General features: G+C 33.8%; 6 protein-coding genes across 6 annotated transcripts in view; 2 read left to right on the top strand and 4 right to left on the bottom strand.

Annotated features, from left to right (window-relative positions):
• The window catches only part of MONOS_15405fu16690fu16691 (putative DNA-directed RNA polymerase II subunit 9), a gene marked incomplete at its 5' end in the record, with an annotated part of 6,593 nt that extends 4,141 nt beyond the window's left edge, over positions 1-2,452 (bottom strand). Inside the window, one exon of the mRNA XM_067868278.1 lies at positions 833-2,452. Coding sequence (XP_067720998.1) covers positions 833-2,452 — 1,620 coding nt within the window. The remainder of the gene's footprint in view (positions 1-832) is intronic.
• A 1,698-nt stretch (positions 2,453-4,150) lies between these two features.
• On the top strand, positions 4,151-5,462 carry MONOS_15406 (putative DDE superfamily endonuclease; the record flags this gene model as incomplete). Its single annotated transcript, XM_067868279.1, has 1 exon — positions 4,151-5,462. The coding sequence occupies one exon, from the start codon at positions 4,151-4,153 to the stop codon at positions 5,408-5,410; it is 1,260 nt and encodes a 419-aa protein (XP_067720997.1). The 3' UTR covers positions 5,411-5,462.
• Positions 5,380-7,278, bottom strand: MONOS_15407 (uncharacterized protein). The gene is made up of 4 exons (XM_067868280.1): positions 7,198-7,278; positions 7,049-7,070; positions 6,477-6,979; positions 5,380-6,383 (listed from the first exon to the last, which is right to left on the bottom strand). Exons 2-4 carry the CDS (start codon positions 7,065-7,067, stop codon positions 5,589-5,591), a joined length of 1,317 nt encoding a protein of 438 aa, XP_067720996.1. The 5' UTR covers positions 7,068-7,070; positions 7,198-7,278; the 3' UTR covers positions 5,380-5,588.
• Positions 7,279-7,880: 602 nt separating this feature from the next.
• Positions 7,881-9,623, bottom strand: MONOS_15408 (uncharacterized protein). Its single transcript, XM_067868281.1, has 4 exons — positions 9,547-9,623; positions 9,364-9,388; positions 8,801-9,291; positions 7,881-8,734 (listed from the first exon to the last, which is right to left on the bottom strand). Exons 1-4 carry the CDS (start codon positions 9,547-9,549, stop codon positions 7,994-7,996), a joined length of 1,260 nt encoding a protein of 419 aa, XP_067720995.1. The 5' UTR covers positions 9,550-9,623; the 3' UTR covers positions 7,881-7,993.
• Positions 9,624-18,980: 9,357 nt separating this feature from the next.
• On the bottom strand, positions 18,981-21,299 carry MONOS_9763 (uncharacterized protein; the record flags this gene model as incomplete). Its single annotated transcript, XM_067880293.1, has 1 exon — positions 18,981-21,299. One exon carries the CDS (start codon positions 21,297-21,299, stop codon positions 19,863-19,865), a length of 1,437 nt encoding a protein of 478 aa, XP_067720994.1. The 3' UTR covers positions 18,981-19,862.
• A 5,141-nt stretch (positions 21,300-26,440) lies between these two features.
• MONOS_9765 (uncharacterized protein) lies at positions 26,441-26,881 on the top strand (the record flags this gene model as incomplete). The annotated part of the gene is made up of 1 exon (XM_067880294.1): positions 26,441-26,881. One exon carries the CDS (start codon positions 26,441-26,443, stop codon positions 26,879-26,881), a length of 441 nt encoding a protein of 146 aa, XP_067720993.1.
• Between the last annotated feature and the right edge of the window lie 63 nt (positions 26,882-26,944).

Genomic DNA, 26,944 nt, shown 5'->3' with positions numbered 1-26,944 from the left:
TTGGGAAGGAGAAGAGAGAGAGAGAGAGAGAGAGAGAGAGAGAGAGAGAGAGAGAGAAAGAGAGAGAGAGAGAGAGAGAGAGAGAGAGAGAGAGAGAAGAGAGAGAAGAGAGAGAAGAAAGGAGAAGAAGAGGAGAAAAGAGAAAAGATAAGGAGAGAGAGAGAGAGAGAGAAAGAGAGAGAGAGAGAAGAGAAAGAAAAAGAAAGAAGAGAGAGAGAGAGAGAGAAGAGAGAGAAGAGAGAGAGAAGGAGAGAAAGAAGGAGAGAAGAAGGAGAAAAGAGAGAGAGAGAGAAAGAGAAAGAGAAAGAACAAGAGAAGATAAAGAAAGATAAGAGAGAAGGAGAAAGAGAAAGAGAAGGAAATAAGGAAGGAAAGGGAGATGAGGAGAGAGAAAGAGAGAGAAAGAGAGAGAAAGAGAGAGAAAGAGGAGAAGGATATATACATATAGAGATAGATAGATAGAAAACAATAGAAAATAATAGAAAATTATGTTAAAATAAAAGAAAATTGCCAAAAAATAAAAAAACAATAATAATAATAAAAAATATATTTTAACAAGAATAAATAAATATTTATGTCAATAATAGAAAAATAAAATAAATAAATGAAATGAAAAATAAATAAATAAAATTAAATAAAATAATAAATTATTTAATTAATTAATAAACTAATAAATAATTCTTCGAATATTTCTTTATTTTATTTTATTTTATTCCATTTCATTTCATTTATTTATTTCATTCATTTTTTATTTTTATTTTTATTTTTATTTTATTTTATTAAAATTTCATTGAATTTCATTGAATTTCATTAAATTTCATCAGAAACACACCATTTCATTGCACAATCTGTACATTTCAGTGCAACTCATTGATTCTCCTTCATTCAATGGCATTGGATGAGAAGGAGAAGGAGAAGAAGGAGGAGAAGAAGAAGAAGAAGGAAGAGAAGGAGAAGAATAAAATGAAGAAGGAGAAGGAGAAGGAAGAGAAGAAGGAGGAGGAAGAGGAAGAGGAGAAGCTAATGAAGAAGAAGAACATAACGATGAAGAAGGAGAAGGAGAAGAAGGAGAAAGAGAAGAAGAAGGAGGAGGAGGAGAAAGAGGAGAAAGAGAAGGAGAAGGAGAAGGAGAAGGAGAAGAAGGAGAAGAAGAAGATAAAGATTGTACATCATTGTCCCTTATTACTCTGTTGAATATGGGCGAGGAGAAAGAAGGCAATGGAATGGATGTGGTGAACGAACTTAATAAAACTTCTGAAATTTCTTCTTCTTCTTCTTCTTCTCTTTCTCTTTCTTCTCTTTCTTCTTTTGGTTCTTCTTCTCTTTCTTGTCTTTCTTTATTTTCTTTATTTTCTTCTTCTCTTTCTTTCTTTTTTAATTCTTCTCTTTCTCCTCTTCTTTCTTCTTCTCTTTCTCTTTCTCTTCCTTCTTCTTCTCCTTCATCTCCTTCTCCTTCTCCTTCTTCAGCAATTAATGGCTTCATCATCTTCTTCATCTTCCTTTCATTTCTCTCATTCATCTCATTAAACGCAATTCTTTCTATTGTTTGTTTATCTTTTGTCTTTGAAGAAGAAGAAGAAGAAGGAAAAAGAGAAGAAGCGAGAGAAGGAGGAAGAAGACAGGGCGTTTTGTGAGGAAGAGAAGAAGGAGAAGAAGGAGAAGAAGAAGAAGAAGAAGAAGAAGAAAGAGGAGAAGGAGAAGGAGAAAAGCGAAGAAATGAAGGAGACTTTTGTGAGTTGAGGAAGGAAAGCGTAGGTGCCATATATGCTTTGCTATTCGTCGTCTTCTTCTTCTGCTGTTGATTTGCAAATGAAGAAGAAGGAGAAGAAAGAGAACGAGAAAGAGGAGAAAGAGAAGGAGAAGAAGAAATAGAAAGAGGATAAACTCCCCCACTCCTCCCTCTCTTTGCCAAGCCCATCAAATCTGCCGATTTTCCCGCGTTTGCCTTCTCACACGCCACATAATCCTCCTGGCAGCCCATCAAACACCCTTCCTTCTGCATCGCGCACTGCTCCTCGCACTGCCCCGCATCAGGCTCGCAGCACGCCAAAAAGCACTCCTCAAAGCCCTTTTCCATCAGCTTCAGGTCATTCGCCCTTGCCCCTTGGCACTGTGCAATGCATTCCACTGCTCCGTTGCAGCTCAGCTGGCATGAGTCAAACTGGATGTCGATGAAGTTCAGCCCTTTCTCAAAGTCCAGCAAACATGTCTTTGTGCAGTCACAGCTAGCATCGTTCACTCCGCAGGCCTGCTGGCACTGCTGGAAGTTTTCTACGACTGTCTGACGACATTGCTGCTGAGAATATTTGCACGAAGCAAACCCGTTTTGTTGCGAACAGTCTCCTGCAAGCCCTCCAAGACAATCATAATATGCATCGTTGCATTTTGTTGTTTCAATTTGAAGAGTTACACCACATTCAGCAAGACAATTTTCTCCATCTTCTTGTTTCATCAGTCCGAATAAACTGAACTGTAAATCTTTGGGTATTGTAAGAGCAAGACAATCCAAATTATAATCCTTATAATTTGATTTTGAAATGTTCAATGTTTCTAATGACGGAATGTTTAGAAATAAACTCTTTGCAGCAGGAAGAATAATTGATGAGACAATCGTTTCAGAAGAATTTCTTTCAGCATAAAAAAACGATTCCAGTTGAAGAGCCCACAGAAGCCCCCAAATCATCATTTTCCAATTTTGAAACAGAGCAATTCTTTTTTCTGTCGAAATAATTATTTGAGGGAGCATCTACAGTTAAAAAGAATAAGTCTCTTTGCATGAATAGTCTAATTGACCTTGTACATTTCTAGTAAATAATGAATTACATGAAAATACTTTAACAGAAACAGACTTTTGCTGCTCAAAGCATCATTTTCTTTCAAAAAGATAAACCTTTATTTATCAATTAGTGTTTTGGTAAATTTGATCAGACTTTTTTTTTGATAAAGACAGTGTTTCTAAAAAGGATTTAATATAAAGCTTTGAACTTTCTATTTTCACAACAACAGTTTTTAATTTGAGTTTATGTTGTTTCTAATTATTTGTTTCAATTGTTACGTATTTTCACATTCAAATAAATATAACTTTCCATTGATAACTTGCATTTTATTCTTCTCCCAAAAAGATTTCAGGATATTACAAGAATGAGATGGTGGTATGGATAGAGATATGAAAATCGATGTCATTATTCCAAAAGGAAGAAATAAAAAGTGTTTTTTGATAAATAAAGTGAGAAAATTAAAAAAAACTCCAGACATTTACGAATTCAATGAAAAAAAGACAAAACATGTATAATTTTTGAAAAGAAAATTGATTTCAGTGGGAGAAACGATTCCGAAAAAAAAAAAAAAAAAAAAAAAAAAAAAAAAAAAAAATGGATTGAAAGAAATATTTATACAATTTGAGAAAAAAATGATTTGTTCATATATAGGGTCAGTTATTAATCGGGACCTTTTTTTTTTAACAGTGCCGAAATTTTTAAAAAGAAAATTAAAATTCCCACTTTTTATATATTTATAAACATTATCAGTATATAAGCAAACCCTGAAAATTAGGATAATTACATTTGAATACGAAGCCTATTTCCAATGGGGGGGAGATGGGGGGGTTAATCCCTTCCATCGAAAAAAATAAATAAATAGGCGGGTAACAAGGGGTATAAAACCATTTAAATTCGTATTGAATGTAAATAAAAATTTAATTTCAATGAAAATTGAAAATTAAAATTAATAAATTAATTAATTGGACTTAAGATCATAACCATAATAAAAAAATGAAAATTGCTGTGGAACAAAAGAGAATTGCTGGACAAAGGAAATTACGTGCTGCAATGAAATCTTTCGATTACAGAAGGATTGACAATCGGCTGGAACGGATGGCGCGCATTGTGGTTGATGGAGTTGTCAGGATTACAGACGTTATAAACTCCATGGAATTCTCACGAAAAAGGATCAAAAACGCTGTTCGGGCGCTGAGAAGCAAAAGGCTGGTTTCAAAAGTGTAAAGACCGCAATTTGTTATAGGAGACAAAGAACAAATTGTTCTGGATGAAATAATCATTGAATCAAGATCTGGAAGCTGTTTGCCAATACGGAAAGTTCGCGAACTGGTTTGTTGTTGTTAAATAATTAATAATTCTAATAAATATATTAGATGGAAAATGTAATAAATGATACAGACGACGAAGACGCCCCATACGTTAACATTTCAATGGCTACGGCTTACCAATTTGTGAAGCGCCATCCAGAGCTAAAGAGAAGTTCGCCGAAAAATGTTGATGTTAATCGCCTTGCGGTGTCGTGCCAAAGTGTTCTGCAGCCCTGGTATTCATTGCTGGACGGCTTCCATGAAAAAAATGAATACTGCAAAGAACTGATATTTAACATGGATGAGTCTTCACTGAGAGTTCCTACCAATTCTAAGCTGAGCGTGGTTCATCCAAAAAATGAAAATCCAGGATTTCGCAAAGAACCACCGAAAATGGCGAATTCTACTCTGGTCGCTGCTGTGGCTGCTGATGGATTTGCACTTCCTTCTGTGATTCTATGGCCAAGCAAAAGTCTTCCTGATGAAATGAAGCCACTGTTGTCACAGACTTTGGATATCTGGCCGAACGGAAGTGGTTGGATGGGGTGCAACCAATTCAAAAAATACGCACTTACAACACTCCTTCAAGGAATAATCGATCGCAGAAAGCGCATGTCACTGGAAAACTCTCGCTGCTTGCTTCTCATCGACTCACACATTTCTCGCGCAGATCCAACAATCTGGAGAGAATTTCAAAAAGAAAATATCGACGTCGTCACCTTCATTCCTCACAGCACACATATCGCACAGCCTCTTGACAGAGGAGTCTTCGCTGTTCTGAAAACAAAGTTGCAAACAAAATATGAACCTCCATCTTCATCGACATCTTCATCAAAAAGAACAGCTCTTGTGGATGTTCTCCCTCAAGCAATTCATACCGCCCTCTCACCTGCTGTCATTAAAAAAGCCTTCGCGACGAGTGGAGTTCTTCATAACGAATCTGGGCCGATTCTCATGAAGCTGCCAGAAACATCGGAATATCAACCTTCAACTCATTCAAACAGATTCGACTTCTATGGCAAATTAATAACTGATGAGAAGCTACTGAATGATTGGTATGAACATTTGGGAATTAAAGAAGAAGAAAAAGAAGAAAAAGAAGAAAAAGTTGATGATGAAAAGAATTCTTCTGAAGAAATGAAAAAAGAAGAGCAAAAAGAAGATAATGAGTTAGAGTCTTTGGTTGAAATGAAAAAAATAAAGAGAAAATTTGAAGTGAAAGATGATGATCATGAAAATGAAAAGGAAGAAATCAATGTAATTGAAAGAAAAAAAGGAAAAAGAAAAGTTATACGTAAATTGGATTCGTCATTTGTGTTTTTTTAATTTTTATTTAATTTTTTTTCATATCAAAAAAAAAGGTCCCAATAAAAAAAAAGGGTACCGATAAATAACTGACCCTATTTACATATAAAGTTGAAAAGAAGGAAAGAAAGAAAAGAAAAATCTAGAAAATCGAGAATTCATTTTGAACACTTGTTTCTCTCATATATTTTCTATTTTTCTACAAACAGAACAAATAATCCGAAAGAGGATCTTCAAACCAGGACATATCAGAAGTTGAAATCTTCACCATGAAAATTCCAATGATGCTGTCTTCATATCCTTCTTCTTCCATCCTCTCAATTATCTTCCTTCTCATCACCCATTCTTCTGCTTCTTTCTTCTTCTCCTCTTTCTTCTCCCATTTCTTCTCCTCTTTCTTGCTCTTCTTTTTCAATCTGCTTGCAAGAGCAACAAAGAAACCCGAACAATATGTTGGCTCCAAACTCATCGTTTCCCTTGTTATTTCGCCAAGCATAAAGTCAACCACCCCGCTTCTTAGCATATCCCCATTGCAAACAACACCTGAACTCACCACCCACCACAAGTCCATGATGAAACTCTTCTCCCCTTTGCCAGCAAATTCCTTCGCTTTTTTGCACAAATTCACCACTTCTGAAAGCAAATCCGCTGTTTCTTCGCTCCACACAGTGCAACTCCGATAATACGAAACAATTGTTTTTCTCCACCTCCTGATAATATTCAATTTTTTCATTTCTGTTCTCACATCCTCTCCTTCTCTCCCTTTTTTTCTCGTCCATTCCACACTTTTTATCATTTCGCCCAGCTCTCTTGCTGATTCCCTCACAAAATGAAGTTTTTTCGTTATCATTTTTTCCAAACTGCTTTCATTGGATAACTCATTAACCATAATCATCCATGCTGACTGATATGCAAGATATGTCAGATTTCTGTGCTCCTGATGATATTGAATGATCTCTTTGATTTCATTCCGGCACATCCTTTTCTTCACTTTCTTTTCAATGTCAATGTGCAAAAAATAAAATAAAATAAAATAAAATAAAATAAAATAAAATAAAATGATAAAAGTGAATTTAGTGATTCAAACACGACGGTCTCTAATGCAACTCAAAGCGAGAAGTGCCAATTCCACTTCTTTTTGAGTTTCATTGCTCTCATCTTTGTTCAATGCAACTTTCAAAAGACAAGGCACTCCAATAACAAGAAATTCTTTTGTTAACTTTTCATAATCATCATAAAGCAGAATTTGGCATTCACAAAGGGAAGAAAGAAATTTTTCATCCTTTTCTTTTTTCTTTTTGCTTTCTTCAAAAATTATATTCTCAATTCTTTTTCTCAATGATGAAAATTCATAAAGGGAATCCGTCACCTCGCTCAACTCTTTGCAATGACCGATGCCTTTCAATAAATCAATCATATTGTCCAAAGATATTTTCTTTTCTTTAATCAATTTGTCAAGATCTTCGAATGTGGAAATTGTGAGAACATAATAAAGTTCCATTTTTTTCATATTTTCCAAAACATCAATTTCTTCTTCAATTCTCTGCTTTTGAACTGCCGCTGGGCAATTAGTCAACTGAGAAATGAAATCTTTATAGAAATTAGAAAAGCAGGAAAATTCCTGAAAATTCAATTTGACTCGAAAATAAAAATTTGTACTCTTCATCTTTTCTGTCATTTTCTGAACATCAAAAGCGGATTTGCAATTATCATATGAATTTTTCAATCCCGCGCATTATTCAATAAAAAACATCAAAGTCAAAACATTCCAAATCTTAAAATAATTTAATCACATAAAAAATTCAGACAAATGGAGTTCGCGAGGACTGATGCAAAAAAAGCAGTAATTTCCTTTTCTAAGTTCTTCTTATGAAATCACAACTAATATTATGCTATTTTTGATCACTTCAAGTCTGAAAATTATCTGCTTTTTAAAAAAGACATTTGAATAATTACAAATAAAGCATTTCATATTTTACAGAAATTGCATGTTAAAAAAGATTTGTTGCACACAGTTTTAAGAAAGAAAAAAAGCGATACTAACAATTTACGATTAAGTTTCAAACATATAGCCACAGAAAATAATTCATCATTGTAAGCATGTCTGTCTTTGAGAAATTTGAAGTGAAAACACACTTTTGTTGTTGCTGAAGAATTGTCAAAATTTGAAATAATTTATATGAACTTATATTCGATTTTTATTGATGTTTGGATTGGTTTTTTTTGTCGAAATTTACAAATTCCATCGTTGCAATTGTGAATTGAAGAATTCACAATGGAAAATAAGTTGAAAAGAAGAAGAAAACAAATAGAAAGAAAGCTTTGATAACAAATGCATTTCTTTCACATTCAAACCCAGAAAAAATCAAAATGAAATAGTCTGTTGAGTTCATATTATTCTCAAATGTTAATTTATCGAATTGTCATTTTGTTCTTATTCTTTTTTATCTTTTTCATTGCTTTGTCTCGTTTCGAAGTTATGGAAAAACAGTTGATACAAAAAACTCATTTGTTTTCTTTTTTGTGAAATGATAAAAAAAGAGAAAATTGAAAAACAAAATATAAAGTTGTTTTATAAAGCGTTCACAAGATAATCAGAAATATTTAAAGATAAATCAATAAAATATTTTTTTCAAAAGAGAAACTTAACAATTCTTGAAAGCTGGTGATGGTATCTTCGTATCCTTCTTCTTCCATATTTTCGAATATCTTTCTTTTCAACTCAATTCTTTTCGCTTCATTGGCTTCGTTATTTGTCTTCCTTTTCAATCTTTTTGAAACATTCAAAAAGAAATACAAGCAATTTCTCATCGCATTGTCATCCAACGTTGGCTGCCGAATCTCTTCCAAAACAGCTTCCACAGCCCTTCCTTTCAACAAGTCATTAATTTTCACAACTCTATTTTCTGATGCATTTCTCAAGGGATAAGTGCACCAATCGCTAATTCCTCTGTGATTATCCCCTTTTGCTGCTCGATATACCTGAACAATGCTATTGATTACCCCTGCATTTTCTTCATTCCACAATTTGCATCTGAGAAAATAAATCGAGAATGTTTCGAGCCATCTCTTCAATGTGAGCTTTTCTTTCGCTTCTTCTTTGTTCATTTCCTCTTCTTTCTTCTTCCAATTCACATTTCTTGTCAGCTCTTCCAGTTCTCTTGCTGCTTCTCTCGAAAAATGCAGCTCATTCACAATAACTTCTTCCAAGCTATTGTCAGCCAAAAGTCGGTGAATCAAAAAGTCCCAAACAGACCAATATGCAAGTCGTGTCAGATTTCTGTGCTTCTTCTGATATTCAATGATTTCTGTAATTTCCTTCAAATACAGTTCTTGCCTTAAAAACTAATTAGAAATAAGAAAAATAAGAAAAATAAGAAAAATATCAAATGGAAATAATAATGTTCTAACATAATTTTCTATGTTGCTCAGTGCCAGCAAAGCTATTTCCACTTCTTTTCGAGTCTCCCCACTTTCCTCTTTGTCAGATGCAACTTTCAGAAGGCAAGGCACGCAAATTGAAATAATTTCAGAATTAATGTTATCATTCAGCAAAACATAAAATTCGCAAAGATCAATCAAAAGCCTTTTGTTTTTTTCTTCTTTTTTCTTTTCTTCTTCAATTATCATCCTCTCAAATCTTTCGTTTAATGTTGAATATTCAAAGCATCTATTCCAGACATTTTTCAGTGCTTTGCAATATCCAATATGCTTCAGCATCCAAGTGGCATTTTCCATCGACATTTTCTTTTTCTCAATCATTTTGTTCATTTTGTTATACAGTTCTGTCTTGAAAACAAATTTATGTTCTTCTTCGTTCATTTCATCAATTATTTCATTCATTTCTCCAATTTTCTTTCTCTGTTTATCTTTCCTGCAATGCTCCAGTTCATAAAACAATTCTTCATAAAAAAAGAAAGAAAGAAAAAAGAAATCCAATCAAAAAGAGTTCAAATGTAACAATGAATGCAAACCATTGAACATTTTTGTGTTGTCCGTCTCCTATATACAGATTTTTTTTTTTTTTTTTGTAGAAATTTTCATTCAGAAAACAACACCATTTTGATATTCACAATGAAAGTTCATTTGATTGGATTGGAGAAAACGGATGAAAAATTAAACCTCACAAAAGATGAAAGAAATGTATGCGTTCAAACCATTCTATCTTTTGATAACTTTTTCGACTTGTAATTTCAAAGAAAAAGAACGCTTTGTTTTTTCTGTTTGTTGTTATGGATGTTTTGATCAATTTGGATATTTCAAAAGGAATACTCATTAACAAAGCGAGAGATCAATTAATAAACATTTTTTACAGAATTAGAAGAATTATTTCCAATGATGGATGTTGACAACGGTGACTGTGCATTGATATTGAAATTCTATCTGATGAATTATTGAGATTCGTTGTCCAAGGAAATATAACGATTTTCATTTTGAATGGAAATACATGAATGAATGTATTTTATATTGTTCTGCTAATTTCAAAGATATTTCCATCTGTATCTCCTCCAGAGTGCAGGAATCCGAGTTATTGTTGAAATGGCCAATCTCCTTTTGCAGAGCATAAAGATGAGAATGGAGCTGATTATTGTATAGCAATTTGACAATGAAGAACTTATGCAAGTGCCATGCTTTTTTTTGAATTTTTTGATTAGAACAAAAGATGGAAACAAATTCAGAAAATATTTTGTTGAATGAAGATAAATGGAAGGAATTTTATGAAAAAGTTGGAACAATCAAATATATATAGCATTCAAGAAGGAAATGCAGTGGAGAAGCTTATTTAGCAGAAAAGAAGTGGCAACATGGAAATCTGGATATTTTTTGAAAAAAAGGAAGGAGAAAATGAAAAACGGACCAACAAACACCATTTATTTCTTCAGCTCACCTGATTCTCAATCCGATCCGGACAAACCTGGAAAGCGACTTTATTGTTTCCAATTCCATTTTCGAACAAAAGCAAATGAGGAACATCATCGAAGATTTCTCCAATTATCGATTGATTTTTGGTAATCAAACAACATTCGGATCGATCGAAACTGGATTTTATTCTTCGAAGCACCATCAATTTTGTTAAAATGTGATTGTAATTTGAAGCTTGTTTTATTAAATGCACCAGCCATTATCAGGAAATGAAGAACATTCGTGATCTGCTTCTTCAAGTGCAGCCATCCAGAGAATTTGTTTTTATATTCCATATGAATCGCTCTCACTCAGATTTGATAGAAGAAGGATTTTCTTGCTTCATTTTGTATTCTCTGAGGTATTTGCGAACGTTAGACAAGACACCCAAGTTTTCTCAAATGAATGAAATAATTTTTCGATTGAAGCAGTTATTTTGTTTATTTCAGATTGAAAAGTCTCAGAACAGGATATGTCTTTTGATCCTGCTTTGAAAAAGAATTATTTAAAATCAATTCCGTTGTTTCTTCTTTTGATCAGCACTATTACAAGAGTTTGAATATATTCGTCAACTGCTTGGCAATTTCAAAATCCACTGATGAAATATTAGTACAAAAATCTTTCCTTTGTTTTGCAGTTATATTTCTTTGAATGCGCTTTGTTGACCTGCTTTAACATTCAGCAATTGTCGATGTGATGAGATTGAGTGTTCAGCTGCATCTGGAAAGGAGAAAGTGATTGTGGAACAAGAAGAGGAAAGATTCTCATATTTAAATCAAAAGAAGAGAAATGATTGTTCTTGGGGTTTGTGTGGAAATGTGAATTAGGAAGAGAAAGGGGAAAGAAATTAGTGAGCGCATGCCACATAAAAAATGAAAAGGGATCAGAAGAGAAATAAAAGTTAGTTTTTTGATTGGATTATTCTCTTCTGATGTCTTTGAGTGAACTGAGCAGAAGAAGCAATAAGTGCGAACAGGATTTTGAGTTGAAAATATTTTGGGAAAAGAAGGAATATTTTCGAGTTTTGAATGGATTTATCTTCTGTTGCATTCACAAGAATGTTAATTGTTGGCATTTGCACACATATTCCAGAAGGAATTTTCAATTCTGTTTAAACTTTATGCATTTTCTGGTGACTGAACAGCCAGAGAATGAATGTAAACGCTATTTAAGTGAAAAAGAACTGTAATGGTTTGAGTCAGCGTTGCTGTTTTAATCTTCAATGAAAAGAATGGAAAAACGCACTTGCAGAATCTACCATTCAACAGATTGACTGCTTTTCAATCTCATGTGGAATTTCCGAAGAAGGAAAGGAACTCAAGCAAATGCAAGAAAAAAGAAGAAGAAGAAGTTGTAGAAGAAGATTACACATTTGAGAGTTTTCGGCTGAATCAAAATACAAAACTTCCTTTCTCCGCTTCCATCATGAAGCCTCCTTCCTTCAAGCAAAAGATGACTTAGCTGTCAAAATTGCACAATAAATTGCAAAGAAAAGATGAAACATCAACTTGTACTGCTTTATCACCAAACAAAAAGCATTGTTTCTTGAATATTCCAGCAAGCATTCGCTGATTAACTTTTATAGATTTCTTTTATAAATTTTTTAAAAAAAACTTCAATTGAAGCACTGACTCACTCTTTTCTTCAATTAATTTTATCTTTCAACAATTCTCTTTTGCACTGGTTTGAAAAAAAAAATCTATATTTCTCTCCTTTAATTTTTTGTTTGTCCTTGTTGTCTATATTTAAAAAAAATCTGCAAATAATTCGAATTGATTCTGAAACTGTTAGAAAAAGAATCGATCAATAAAAGAGCATGAATGCAATTATCGATGTTCTTGTTATCACTTTCAATCCTATTCGCAAAAAAATAAGAAAAAAATCTTCAATTTTTGTCAATTATTTTTTTTTTCATTTTGTTTTTTCAAAAATCTAACTTTTGTATTTTCAATTTATCACTTTTCAAAAACAAAAAAAAATAATCACATTCAAAAAAGAAAGGGGTTTTTCGGAAAAATGACACTTTCAAAAGAAACTGTTTGTTTTGATCGAAAAAATATTTTTAAGACAACAGCTTTTGGTACTTATCTATTAACCATTTTGTTTTTATCTTTATTTATTAATTTATTTTATTTTATTTTCCTTTCAATCTCATCCAAGCATATCTAGAAAATGAAAAAAGAAATATTGTCTTCAATAGAAGAAGTTTTTATCAAATTTGTGTTATTTTTTTTTTTTTTTTTTTTGAAAAGAAACACTTTATTCATAAGATTTGTTCATTATATTATTTTGACTTTTCATAAGAACAAATAAACATTTTTCTGAAGAGGTTCAAACACACGTTCTTTCTGCAATTTGTGCTCCAAGTTTTCAATTTGAGATTATTTCTTTAGCAGATTTTGAAATATAAAAATCTTTTTCTGTGCCTAATTTTATATAACTATTTTTTTTTTTTGTTTGAAAAAACATTTTGTTGTCAAATGAAACAAAAAATTTGAATATATAGTAACTTTCATAATAGGCGGACACTTTCCTAATGGCCGGACAGTAGCCTTTTCTCAGCAGCGAATGAATGCAGAATTTTGATTTTTTCCCACATCAATCGTAAGGTGAATATGAGTATATGAAGCATTCTGAAAACACTTCATTCTTGTTCATTCATTTTTGAAAAAACAATTTTGTTTTTCAGAAAAATTCAGAAAAACAAACGATTTCCTATTTCTCCGAAAAACAAAATTGTTTTTTCAAAAATGAATGAACAAGAATGAAGTATTTTCAGAATGCTTCATATACTCATATTCACCTTACGATTGATGTGGGAAAAAATCAAAATTCTGCATTCATTCGCTGCTGAGAAAAGGCTACTGTCCGGCCATTAGGAAAGTGTCCGCCTATTATGAAAGTTACTATAAGTTATTTTTTTAGAAAAACCACAAATGTTTTAATTTCAAATAAAACAAAAATTTTATGTTTTGATCAAATTCGTGTATTCATCACGAAACTTAACTTTCATGATAGCTATTTCTTGATTATGCTTTCATCCACATTCTTGTAAAGAAATGTGAACTGGTACAGAAATTTGATCAAGATGTGTGAATTTTTATTATTTTTGTGTCAAACATTTGCAAATTTTTGAAAAGAATTACACACACACGTGATTGTTTTTGTGATCTTTTTATTTCTGTCAAAATGTTTTGTTTGAATATTTTTTCTAAATGTCAACAATTGGGACAAAATATTTCACTTTAGGAATTTTCATTGAAAAATTATACACTTTTCATTATCTTTTTGTTAACAAAAAATTAAAAATATAGGTTTATTTTTTGAATTACGTTTGATGTCACAAAACAATTAGTTATAATATCAACGTTGTTTGTAAATAGATATGAAAATCAAATTTATTTTGAAATCTGAGATGGAGAAACAAAGTAATAAGTAAAACAATTTTTTCATACTCTGTGCATAAAAAGCTTGAATGTCCATATTTTCCCCCAAATGAACACTGGAAAATGAAATTGCAAATAAAAGACATCTTCGTCTTTATTTCAACAAAAACATTTGTTTATGAAACAATTGGGAAGTATTTTGCATTTAAAGGTAAAATTTCATCCCAAAGGAAAACAATCTTTGAAAAATCAACATCCAGAAAAAAGTGATGATTTCAATAATAATCACCAGTTATCACAAAAATTTTAATTTATTTCTCATCAGTGAATTAGCATTCAAAATTAAAAAAGTGTTTTCGATTATTTATCAACGACACTTCTGAAAAACTATCAATTGAAATGTGTGTAGTTGAAATATGAATAAAGTTTCAAAAAAAATAAATAAAAACCGCAAAGTCCGAAATCAGAAGATTTTTTTTTCTTGAATTGAAGCAGAAATAAATGTTTTTCATTTTCAAAACAACACTTGTTATTTTCAATTTGAGGTGTTTAACAATATTCATCTTCGTTTTCCACTTCAGCATAATCTGCTGAAGTTTGTTCCACCGCTTTGTGCTTAACGTGCAAATGTGAAAAATTATGGAATTAATATATCAGAGAAGTTTTCATAAGTTTCTTTGCCAAACGATCTGCAATCGAAAACAAACTCACTCCATATTGAGGTTTTGATTTTCGCAAAGCTCTCCACAAGCTCTCTTCAGAATAAATACAACACCTGTCACAGGACCAACTGAATTTTCATTATGGCAGAATGTTGAATGAATGCAATCCTAATGATCCAAAGTGGAGTGTGCTTTTCATTCATTGCTCATAATTGTTGTTCCTCTCCGAATTGTTTCAGAAATGGAGGGAAGAGGTGTTTTCCTTTTTCTAAAAAAAAAACAATATTCGCAAAATGATTGCCATTTCCACTTTCCTCCACCCTCTCAACAACCTCATCAGTCCATATTTGTTCATTTATTCTTCCATTCTGATATTTTCGTCTCTGCCACACAGCCTCGTCAATATCAACCACTTTTCATTCTCCTCTAATTTGATTTAGATGAAAATTTCAAATATCCATACATTAATCTCTGAAGATACCGAATAAAAATCTCACTATTGTCCTTTCCATTCCCAATATTCTCAATGTGAACAGAACATTTGTTCCTTTCGAAAACATCACAACAAATCTTTTGACTTTCCTCAATTTCAATTTATTCCCAGAAAGAATTGTTTCATGATGCGCAAAATTCTTTCTTAATCGTTTAAAACAGTACCAATATCGTGAAAAACATTTCCACTTTCAGAACATTTGTTTTTCTTCTGAGAAACAATATTGAAACCTTTTATCCTTCTGATTCCAAATATATCAAAGTCAACAAATATTTTTTTGGGCTTTCAATCCAGAAAAAGTTTGAAATTGTTAAAACTTGTGTGAAGTTGATCCCATATTGCATCTTTGTGAAGTTTATCACCAGATATGTTAAAAAATGTGCTTCATCGCATCTGACGTAATGTCACAGTTTTTAATTGACTATTTCATTCGACAATCACATCAAATGCTTTCAGTATCTTCTTTTTGATTTTCCAAAAATTTTCCAAATAGTCTCTTTGTTTTTGGAAAGACCATCAGAATCAAATTTGTTTGAATGTCATCGTCTTCGATGTTTGAGCAACCTGAACCTTTTGATTTATCTATTTTTCAAAAAAAAAAATAAAAAATCAAAAAAATAAAATAAAATAATACTTTAATATGAAACTCTGTGAAACAAAAAATCACAAGATAATTATGATGGTTTCTTAAAGAAAAAAAATCTTTTTCATCATATTTCTTCAATTATTCACATTATAATCTGAAATATTAAACGATAATACGGAACTGCAATAATATTTTTCATTGAGAAAACTCAATATACCTTGAAAACTTAAGATGATATCTTCGTTTCCTTCTTCCTCCATCTTTTCAAATATCACTCTCTTTAATGTCTTCCTCACTTCATCATCTGATTCAAAATACTCTTTTTCTTTCAGTCTTTCAGATATATGCAGAAAGAATCTCAAACAATTTGCCACAATTTTGTCATTCAATGTTGATCGCGAGATTTCCTCCAAAACCAGACCAAAAACCCCACTTTTTCGCAAAACGTCAATTGAGATGAATTTATCCCCAGCCATCACGCACAAAACAGAGATGCATCCCTCATATATTTCTCTTTCATTCTCTCTTGCTGCTTTGCACAGTTCAATCAAACAACAAGCCAGCTTTTCACAATTGTCAATCGAGATTTCGAATGGAAAAATAAACTCTAACTTTCCAATCCACCATTTGATGGTTTCTTTCTTGTCTTTTTCATTTCCTCCTTTTTCTTCATTTTTGTTCCCCCAATCAATTTCTTCATTCAACTCTTCCAACTCGCTCACTGCCTGAGTCGGAAATTGAAGCAAATTCACAATCACATGTTCCAAACTTGTGTCCTTGCAAAACCTGTCGAACAAAAATTCCCAAGCTGACTTGTTCGCAGTTCGTGTCATGTTGTGATGCTTCTGATGGAATTTTATGATTTCAACAATCTCTTTCAGATAAATATTTTTTTCAATTTTCTGATATTAACAAAGACACAAACACACACACAAACAAAAAGAAAAGGAAAAAGAAGCTGCATAATCACAAATGTTTAATTAATTCAAACTGCATTCCATTTGATGTTTCCCAAAGCAAGCAATGCCATCTCCACTTCTTTCTGGGTTTCTTCATCTGTCTCTTTCTTCAAAGCAACGTTGAAAAGACAGGGAACGAAAATCATGAGCAATTCATTTGAAATGCTGGACGATAAACCATTCAGATTGAGAAAGCACTCACAAAGATAAATCAAAAACTTTTCGTTTCTCCCTTCTTTCTTCCCATTTTCATCAAAAATCATCTTCTCCAACCTTTTGCCAAAAGATGTTTGCCCAAAGTTTGCACATGGTTCGATGAGGGCTTTGCAGCATTGTTTCATGTGCATCAACAGCCCAAGGGCATCAATGAAGCGCATTTTCTTTTCTTCAATCATTTCATCAGTTTTTTCAAACATTTCATTCGATAAAATGGAATTAATCACATGCTCATTCATCTCTTTGACAATTCTCTTCATTTCATCAACTTTCTGCATCTTTTCAACTTCATCGCACTGGCCAATTTCTGAAAATAATTCTTTGAAAAAAATGAAATCATTTTCTCAATGATATATTTTTTTAAATAAAAAATCTTTCACAAACTTGTGAATCTGTCTGTGAGTTCTGATTGAAATTCATCAATCACTGGAACTTCTCCAAGATAATCATTTTCAAAAAAATCATATTCATCATCAAATTCATCATAATCATAATCACATTCAAAATCCGAATCATTACCATCATCATCATCATCGTCACAATAATCATAAAAATCATAATAATCATTATTTGTGTTCATTCTGCATATTGTGCAATCCAGACACAAGAAAAATCAACAATCCAATCAAATAAATGAGATCATTGACAAATCCAAACATTTTTATGTTCCAAGCAAGAATTGAAATCTGTTTTCACTTGGAGATCAAGCAAATCCTTTTTTTCTGATTGCGATCACTTCCATTCTGAAAAAATCGTTGGATCAAAATTCATGAGAACATCATCCGATCACACAACACACGATTGTTGTTTTCTTCAATTTGGATTGATGATGGCTGTTTTCATTGAAATTGTTTTTCAGCATGAGAAAAGGCTAATGCAAACAGATTTTTGACGAACGATTTCAGACTTTTGTTGAGGAATGATTCACACAATATTTTCCAAAGAAAACAAGGCTTCTGGAGGTCTGCCTTGTTTTGCGCAGCTCCGTTGATATGAAGGTATTTGTGGATGCTTTTGTGAAATTCATGATGAAAACAGAGGCAGACATCGAAAAAATGATGGAAATGAAAGAGAATTCTGATTCTTTTCCAGGTTCAAAGGATTCCCTCAAAAAGAGAAATTCATATTATCAATGTTCATGCGGAACAGTTCTTTCTTTTATTTGTTCGATTGTAGGGCTTGGGAGAACAACTGCCATTGAACACGTTCAAATAATTACAAGAATTGCATGACAAAAGGAAGAATTTGTGGACTTCGGAAAATGGAAGTGCAGCTGAGCAGGAAATAATTGCATCCATGTCTCAAGTGCAGAAGAAAAAATGAAAAGAGGGAAAAGAGGAGGACGAAAGATTGGCAGAAAGCGATGAATGGTGAGTTGAAGGGAAAAGGGGGATTGACTTAGTGAATCTGAACCGACGGAATTATAGGATGAATGACTTTTCTCATGAAGATTTACAGGATTCGAAGTCCATTGAAAAAGGGTTTTAAATTTTATTGGATTGGATGCTGGTTGACTCTTGATGCTGAGGGGAAAAGGAAAAGGAAAGGAAAGTGGGCAAAAGTCAGACAAAAACAGCTGTCCAAGTCACGAGTCAGTTTTGAATGAAAGAAAGTCGATTGAAGTTGCGCAATTGTTGGAAATTGGGTGAGGGTTCATTGCAGTTGGAAGAGGAATTGGAAATGGGGAAAGGAAATGCATCTGATGAAGGAGAATTGATTTGGTTGCATGATTAATGAGGCCATTTGATATCTTCGGTAATGAAATGGTGAAAGGAGAAGTGTGTTTTGTGACAGCAATACCAAGCCTGAATTCGGATGGTTATTGCAACGTTTGTGGTTGAAGGAGCTGATCAGAGCTAAATGAGAGAAAATACAGGAACAGTTTTCTTTTTCAATTTCGTGATTGTGTGTGAATGCATGAACAAAAAGACAAAGTTATTCTTTAAATAGAACGAATTCGTTCAGATGCTTGCCCACATGTGGCGCTGGGAATATGAGCACCTTGAGCAACATTTCATCCAGAAATGCAGCCAGGTCCATTTGGGGATCATTGCCAATTCTCTTGAACAAGGAAACGAAAGACTCAATAATTCTTGTTTTTATGAGTGTCGTTTTCTTTAAAGTTTAATTTTTTTTTTTTTTTTGAACATTTTTGTTTTTATCAGTTCTGTCATTTTCAGAATTTGTGTTTTCATGATTGTTGTGGCTTCAAGACATGCGAATGCAACTTTCAAGTCAAATCAGATTATTCCAAAAATTGTAATTTTTCAGACAATAAATAGAATATTATTTTTTTCTTTTTTTGATTATCAATCGTTGACGATTCGCTGACCGACTTGAAACAAATTATCCTTTCAAGCCACAAACGCTCAATACATCGAACAAATCAATAAAAGAAGGCATTGTTAATTGTTTCTCTTCGAATTGTTGGGCAAAACAGAATAACATAAAAAACAGACCAGAATAATTCAAAATATCATTATTTGCAATTTCTCAGCACAAACACATTGGCAGTCTTTGGCAGATTATTTCAAGACGGGCAGCCTTGAACAAAAAACTGCCAAGAAAGAAAAACAATCAATAAAACAGTTGACCATTTGCGCGATTTTTTGGTTCATTCACAGACAAAGTTCAATTGTTAAAGCCATCCAACTCTGAGGTGCAATTCGAAAAAAGAAAACAAAAATCGCTGTTTCAAGGGCATCACTGAACATAAAGGATCAGCAGACGTCGAACCGAAAAATAAAATAAAATAATGACAAATCCCACTTTTACAGAAAAACTGCAACAAAAAAACGAAAAGCTGAAACAGCCACAAAACTCCAAAACGAATTCAGGAAAATAAAAAAATTAAATAAAATGAAAAAATAAAACTCTTCAATCCTTCATTCTTTCAATTACAAGTCCGTTTGTGTGCTGTGCTTGCCAAACGCAGAAAAGCAAAAATAACAAAGCACATTTTGTCCAAGCACAAGCATCATGCAAATGGAGGATTGTTCATTTTTCAGCACTTCATTCAGCAAAAGAAATAATACAAACACATAACTGCAGAAATACAACAAACAGCAGCCAGCCACAAAACAAAATAAAAAAAACATGATAAGCAAACAAAAAAAGAAAAAGAAAAGAAAAACAATGAAAACGTATTCCAATCGAAACATAAAAAAAGGAGGAAAATACAATTCAAACAATGATAAAAACACTCGCACAAACAAGCAGTTTATGTTCATCGACAGATTCTCAAAATGCAAATATCGGTGGCAAACAATCTAAACTCCACTGCTTTGATCCTTTGATTGATAAAGCAGCCCGCTCTGTGCCTCCTCTGGCTCGTGCTCAACATTCATCATTTTGTGCCTTTTCCTCACCAACAGCACAACCACCACAACTGTCACTGCTGCCACAACCAGCACAAACCCCGAAGCTGACGCTGCAATGATTATTATCAGCCTTCTCCTTCTCCTCCCTTCTCTTTCTTTCTCCTCCAATGACTGCCCATCATCCAGCCACTCAGGCAGCTCCACGCTAAATTCCGCTGTCACATCCGTCCCAACCCCGTTGTCCTTCCCCGACGGATACTCAATCTGGAAAGACACATTTTGCGCCCCACCGAATTCTTTGCTTTTCACATCCAGCGTCATTTTTTTTCTGTCGAACATGTCTGGACGCTCGATCGTCACAACTGTCTTTTCTGTTGCGCCCTTCACCGTGAAGCCCATCAGAATTCTGCTTCTGCACGGACCAAACCCATAGCCCTCCACCTCAAATCGCAGAAGCTCGTATTTCTGTGCCCAGCTCCATGAAACATTCGAGATATTCACGTGGAAATACACATATTTCCCACCGTTTTCGTTCTTCTCCATTTTGCAGTCGCCAATGTCCATCCACAAATCATCCATCACATCGTTCCCGTTCAGCGTCTTTATGGCAGAAATGCTCAAGGTCCCTTCGCTCTCGCAACGCACTGTCCTGCGCAGATCGGAATAGCCCAAATATGTCCACGTGTCAAACGTGTCGTTCCCCAGCCCCAACCACCCGCCCCTCTGCAATATGAACCCACGCACCCCATTCCGAAACGTTGTGTTTTCCATATTCGCTTTGCACTCGCTCAGTTCAATACAGCCACTGTTCCATGCACACGCAACTTTTTCTTCATACGAATATTCGTGCGAATAATTTCGTTGATCCTCGACATTGCAATTCTTAACAGTAATGCTCGAACTTTTCAAGATCATAAACGGATCCAGTTTTGTGGGATCAGCCGAGCCATCCGAATTTGCTCGCAAATCGATATTCTCGAGCAGCACCGCGCATTTCTCATCCGCACTCAGAAACGGGATTGTTCCGTCTTCGTACGCCTTTGTGTTGAAGTTTAGCGACCTCAGCGTGAAGTCTGTCGAAACAATTTTGAAAAACGGAAACGGCTTGGCGTAATTGGGATAAATCAGCGTGGATCCAGCCCCTGCCTTCGATTGCATCTCGATGCTTCGGCCCTTCAGCTCAACCGAAGGGTGGCCAAACGCTTCTGACGGAATAAGAAACAGCAGCTTATTCGGAGCTGGATGCTGCTTCGAAGCGTATTTCCATGTCAAGCACGGATGCTCCATTTCCCCGCAATTTTCACTATCTTCCCCTTGCCCTGAAATATAAATTGTCAGTTCTTCCCCGCGCAGATTCCCCAGAAGCAGAATGAATCGCAAGAGCATTGAAAGTCAAAATAAAAAAAAGGAGCACAATATAAATACTTATGGAAGTCTGATCACAGACAAAACAAATTTCAACTTTTATTTGAGGCTTTGTCATCTTTTATTTATCAATTATTTTGTGCATTTATTTTTATCAGATAAAAATAAATGTGATACTTGTATTCATTCTTCATTTTATGTTTTCAAAAAATAACAGAAAAAAGTTATTCATGAATTTCTGCAAAAGGCAAAAAAGGCAAATCACAAAATCGAATATGAAGAAAATTTGGTGATAACTCTTTTCTACAAAAATAGAAAAAAAAAGAATTGAACCGAAAATTGTTAACTGATTGAAACAAAGCCAAACATGATTGTTGAGCAGATGATGAAGAAAAAGGAGGAAGAAGACGAAGAAAAAGAAGAACGGACTGATGAAAGAGAGTGAGAGAGTACACACTTTTCTGCTGAATGAGTCATTCCAAAGAGCCTGATATCATGCTTTGATGAAAAATTGCATCGAATGAAAAACAATTTGATTTGGACAATGGAACGGTGGGTTGAAATAATGCCAAAAGAAAAGAAGGGAAAAGAGAAAGAGGAAAAATATCATATCCTCTTCCACTTTATTGTTGGTGAGGGTGAGAGGTCTGAATAAAATGAGTAAGACAATTTCAAGAACACTTTTCCAACAAGCAATCAAGCAACAATAAAAAAAGAAGACAAAATCCCTTTTTGATGAAGCAGAAGTTCAAATATAACATTTCATCAATGAAGCTTTGGTTAATTGCAAAACAGATTATATTTTCAAATTCTCGTGTTGAAACTGTGATTTGTGGAATTTTCAACATTTAAAATTCTTATGGAAGAAACTTGTTGAGTGTTTTTTAATCAGAAATTGTTTATCATTCATAATTCAATTTCATTCTTCTTCTTCTTCTTCTTCTTTTTGATCTTTTTCATTTCTTTGTCTCGTTTCGAAGTTATGGAAAAACAGTTGATACAAAATAACTCGTTTGTTTTCTTTTTTGTGAAATGAATGAAAAAAGAGAAAATTGAAAATAAAGAGTTACAAAATACAATGTATTTCCTCAAACATTCACAAAATAATCTGAAATTTTCAACGATAGTGTACGATAAGGTCGTGCGTTTAAAATCTTTAAAGTTTCATAAAAGCTGGTGATGGTATCTTCGTATCCTTCTTCCTCCAGCTTTTCAAAAACCTTCCTTTTCGTTGCCTTTCTTTTCACTTCTTCCATTTTGTTATCCGTTTTTTCTTTCAATCGATTTGAAACATTCATAAAGAATTGAAAGCATTCATACGCTATGTTGTAATTCAATTTCGGTCGCTGCATCTCCTCCAAAAAAACATCAATAGCACCTCCTTTCAATAAAACTTCAACTTTCACAAATCTATTTTTTGCTGCATATCTCAAGGGATACATGCATAGATTGCTAATATCTCTGCAATTATCCTTTGCTGCTCGATATATCTGAACAATTCTGCAAAAAAGCCCAATAAATTCTTCATTATGCAATTGACAACAGAAGAAATAAATCTTCAATGTTTCGAGCCATCTCATCAATGCAAATTCTTCTTTCGCTTCTTCTTTACTCATTTCCTCTTTTTTCTTCTTCCAATCCATATTTCTTGACAGCTCTTCCAATTCTCTTGCTGCCTCTCTTCCGAAATGCAGCTCATTCACAACTGTATCTTCCAAATTTCTATCTTCGATAAATCTTTTTATTAAAAACTGCCAAGCATATTGATAAGCAAGTTTTGTGAGATTTCTGTGTTTCTGCTGATGTTTGATGATTTCTGTAATTTCCTTCAAATACACTTTTTGTTTCACTTCCTAATCAGAAATAAAGGGGAAAAAAGCAAGCATAATAAAAATGAAAAAGAAGTGCTCATACACAATATCCCACTCCGTTCAAAGTTAGCAAAGCCATTTCCACTTCTTTTTGAGTCTCCTCGCTTTCCTCTTTGTGCAATGCAACTTTCAGGAGGTAAGGCACGCATACGCAAAGCATTTTCGAATTTATGCAACCATTCAGAAAAACAAAACATTCGCAAAGGTCAACAAAAAGCTTTTCGTTCTTTCTTTCTTTTTTCTTTTCTTCTTCAAAAATCATCTGTTCGAATCTTCTGCTCAATGAAGATTTTTCAAAGAATGGATTCCAAAAATTTTTCAGCACCTTGCAATATCCAGCATGATTCATCAACAAAATTGCATTTTCCATTGTCATTTTCTTTTCTTCAATCATTTTGTATATTTTGTCGAACATTCTTGTTGTGAAAACAGATTTGAATTCTCTTTCACTCATTTCTTCAATGATTTCATTCATTTCTTCGATTTTCACTTTCTGCTCGCTTTCTGGGCAATGCTCCAGTTCACAAAACAATTCTTCAATAAATTTATTTATGATGGAAAGCGCTGAACACTCAAAAAATAGTAAAATAAACAAACTTGAAAACTTATCTTCAAGAGACGGCTCCTGAGTGTCATCATTGGATTTGTCTTCTTCACATATATCCATTCTGCTATTATTAGAAAAGATCAATTTGCTGCAAAATATCAAATGAAAAACAGAAAAACAAACAGAAAAACAAACATTGTTGATAATTGGCAAAATTAAAATATAATTGTCAAACTCAATTCCTTTGTTTAATAAAAATCTGTGTTAAAAAAGAAATCGCAAAGAAGCTGCAATATTAGTCGTATTTAGCCAAATACGAAAGAGTTTATTTTCTGTCTGATCGAACCAACAATAATTCATTTCATGGAAATGGATTGAATTTCGATGAATAGTTGAACGTATCAAAAAATATCCCACATGTCTGGAATTGAGTACAAAAAAAATATCTATTTTAATATTCTGAGCAATATGAAGAAGAAGCGAAAGGACTTTGAAAAGAACTTTTCGAAGAAGAGACAAAAAAGCAACAATTTGCACATTAAACTGTGCATTTAAACGTTGTTGCAGATTAAAATTCAAACATATATATTTCACTTATTTCCCTCACATTAAGAGTTTTCTGGAAGCTTTCCTTATCAGAAATGATTTTTTCTGTTATTTCAGAATGTTTGCTTGTTTCCGTGAATGCTTCAAATTTAAAGTGTTGAGAAAAGTTTTGAGATATCAGGATGATTTTATTATTAGTTCGCTTCTCGAATGGGTTGTGCAAGCTGAAGGAAGATTGATGGAGGGAATCAAGCTTTCAACAATTCGCAGTTTTTTTGATGATTGGGCGCATGATAATTGAACGCATGAGAGAATTTATCAAGGCAACAATGGACAGCATCGTTTATCGAGCATTGAAAGAGATTCTATTCCAAAAGATTTTGAGGCTGAGAGAAGATGAACAAAGTCGAGATGGCAAAGAAAGATTAATGCAATATGCGGAACCAAACACATGCGGGATTTTGAATTCATTTCAACAAATTGATCATATAAAGCGATACTACTTGATTTGCATTTATCGGTAAAGATGCTTGTTGCATTTTGTTGAAAGTCATCATTTTGGGTTGTTTTGATGGCTGTTGTTGATTCACCGATTTCTGTGTGGATTTCGAGGCAAACCTCGAAGCCACATGGAAGAAGAAGAAACGAATCAAAAAAGACAGAACAGATAGCGATAGAAATGTTTGATTTAATTGAAGTGTGTTATCCAATTTATTGTTGCATTTGCAATGTTTTTTTTTTTTTTGAAGAATTAACAAAAGAAAAAGAAAGAAAGAAAGAGATCATCAAAAATAAAAACAAATGCAACATTTTTTGCAATGATAATTTCTAATTTTTTCCTTTCTATTCTATCTCTTTTTTCTTTCACTTTTAGTGTTGCACAGAAGTTCTTTTGACTTTTGCTAATAAAAAATAAATGGTTGGGAAGAAATGATGAAAGGCAGACTGCTTCAATCAGAGAGGCGAGAAGAAAAGCTTTTTGAAAAAAATGGTATTGCCTCATTTGGAACTTCATATTCTTCTTTTTCTTTGTGTTCTTTTCCATGAAAATTTATTGGTTAATTTTGCGAATTTAAAAAATATAATTCACTCAAAAACGGATTGGTCTTGCAGATCCTTATCAATTCAGACTCAGCAACTTGCAGTAACTTGCGAAGACGCTCATCCTCATCGTATTTGTTGGCCTGTGTTTTTTTGACAGCATCTGCCTGTGAATGTGCCTTTCTTATTTCTTTCCATCAAAATTGTTGAATCGCTCAGAACAATGCTGAACAGCAGCTGGATGGAGAGAAGACGCATTGGCAGAATGGAAAAGCTGCTGCATTCAGCTGAGTCTGCTTGCAGATGCGAAGGGGAAGAAGGGGAAGAAGAAGAAAGAGAGGAATGCAAAGAGGATGCGTCTGTGGAGGAAGAGGAAGAAGAGGAGATAGAAGAAGAAGAAGATGATGATGTTTTTGCTTTTTTCGTTTCTATCACTTTCTTTTCTTCTTCTTCTCCTCTTTCTTCTTCTTCTTCTTTCTTCTTCTTCTTCTTCTTCTTCTTCCTCTTCCTCTTCCTCTTCCTCTTCCTCTTCCTCTTCCTCTTCCTTTTCCTTTTCCTCTTCCTTTTCCTCTTCTTCTTCTTCTTCTTCTTCTTCCGCTTCTCCTCTTCCTCCTCTTTCTTCTTCTTCTTCCATTGTTTTGCCATCTTCTTCTACTACTAATACTTTTTCTTCCTCTTCCTCTTCCTCTTCTTCTTCTTCTTCCTCTTCCTCTTCTTCTTCCTTTTCCTCCTCCTCCTCTTCTTCTTCTTCTTCTTCTTTTTCATTTTCTTCTTCTTCTTCCTCTTCCTCTTCCTCTTCCTCTTCCTCTTCCTCTTCCTCTTCCTCTTCCTCTTCCTCTTCCTCTTCCTCTTCCTCTTCCTCTTCCTCTTCCTCTTCCTCTTCCTCTTCCTCTTCCTCTTCCTCTTCCTCTTCCTCTTCCTCTTCCTCTTCTTCCTTCTTCTTCTCCAATGATAACAATAATACTCGATCCATGTATGGTCCCTTGTATGCCCTGGGCTTCAGTGAAAAGTTCTTCATCAACATTTGCTCAAGAGATTTCTCTGAAGAAGAGTGCAAAATTGAAAGAGAAGAACCGTATTATCCCCCTGTTGGTTATGAGCATGGGAATTATGATGAAATTTCTTCTTCTCTTTCTTCTTCTTCTCTTTCTTCTTCAATGAAATCATCAAAATCTTCATCATCATCTTCTTCTTCTTCATTAAAATCTTCTTCTTCTTCCTCCTCACAATACATTCCCACGTATGGGTGCATGGTCACTTCAGACAGCAGGTCATACAGCATTGGCTATCAGACATCGTTCACCCTGTGGACAGGAAATGAGCATATGTATAATAATAATAATAGAAATCTATATTCTTCTTCTTCTTCTTCTTCTTCTCCACCTTCTTCTCCACCTTCTTCTCCACCTTCTTCTCCACCTTCTTCTCCACCTTCTTCTCCACCTTCTTCTCCACCTTCTTCTCCACCTTCTTCTCCACCTTCATCTCCACCTTCTTCTCCACCTTCTTCTCCACCTTCATCTCCACCTTCTTCTTCCTCTCATTTTTTTCTGCTTCATCTTTGTCGATCTGTTTCTTCCTGCTGGGGCAGAGCATAGACTTTCTGATGCATTTCAGCTGTGCAATCAGCAGCTCCGCAAAATTGAATCCAAAAATTATTT

This window comes from Monocercomonoides exilis (genome assembly GCF_001643675.1).
Source record: "Monocercomonoides exilis strain PA203 chromosome Unknown scaffold50-658552, whole genome shotgun sequence".
NCBI classification, from domain to species: domain Eukaryota; phylum Preaxostyla; order Oxymonadida; family Polymastigidae; genus Monocercomonoides; species Monocercomonoides exilis.
The sequence above is the reverse complement of the archived record's forward strand: the minus strand, read 5'-3'. Positions and strand labels throughout refer to the sequence as shown.

Coding starts and splice junctions, on each gene's coding strand:
- MONOS_15407 (XM_067868280.1), bottom strand. Junction 6,384..6,476: donor GTTGCATTAGAGACCGTCGT/GTTTGAATCACT, acceptor GACATTGAAAAG/AAAGTGAAGAAAAGGATGTG.
- MONOS_15408 (XM_067868281.1), bottom strand. Junction 9,292..9,363: donor CAACACAAAAATGTTCAATG/GTTTGCATTCAT, acceptor TTTTTTATGAAG/AATTGTTTTATGAACTGGAG. Junction 8,735..8,800: donor TGAGCAACATAGAAAATTAT/GTTAGAACATTA, acceptor ATTTCTAATTAG/TTTTTAAGGCAAGAACTGTA.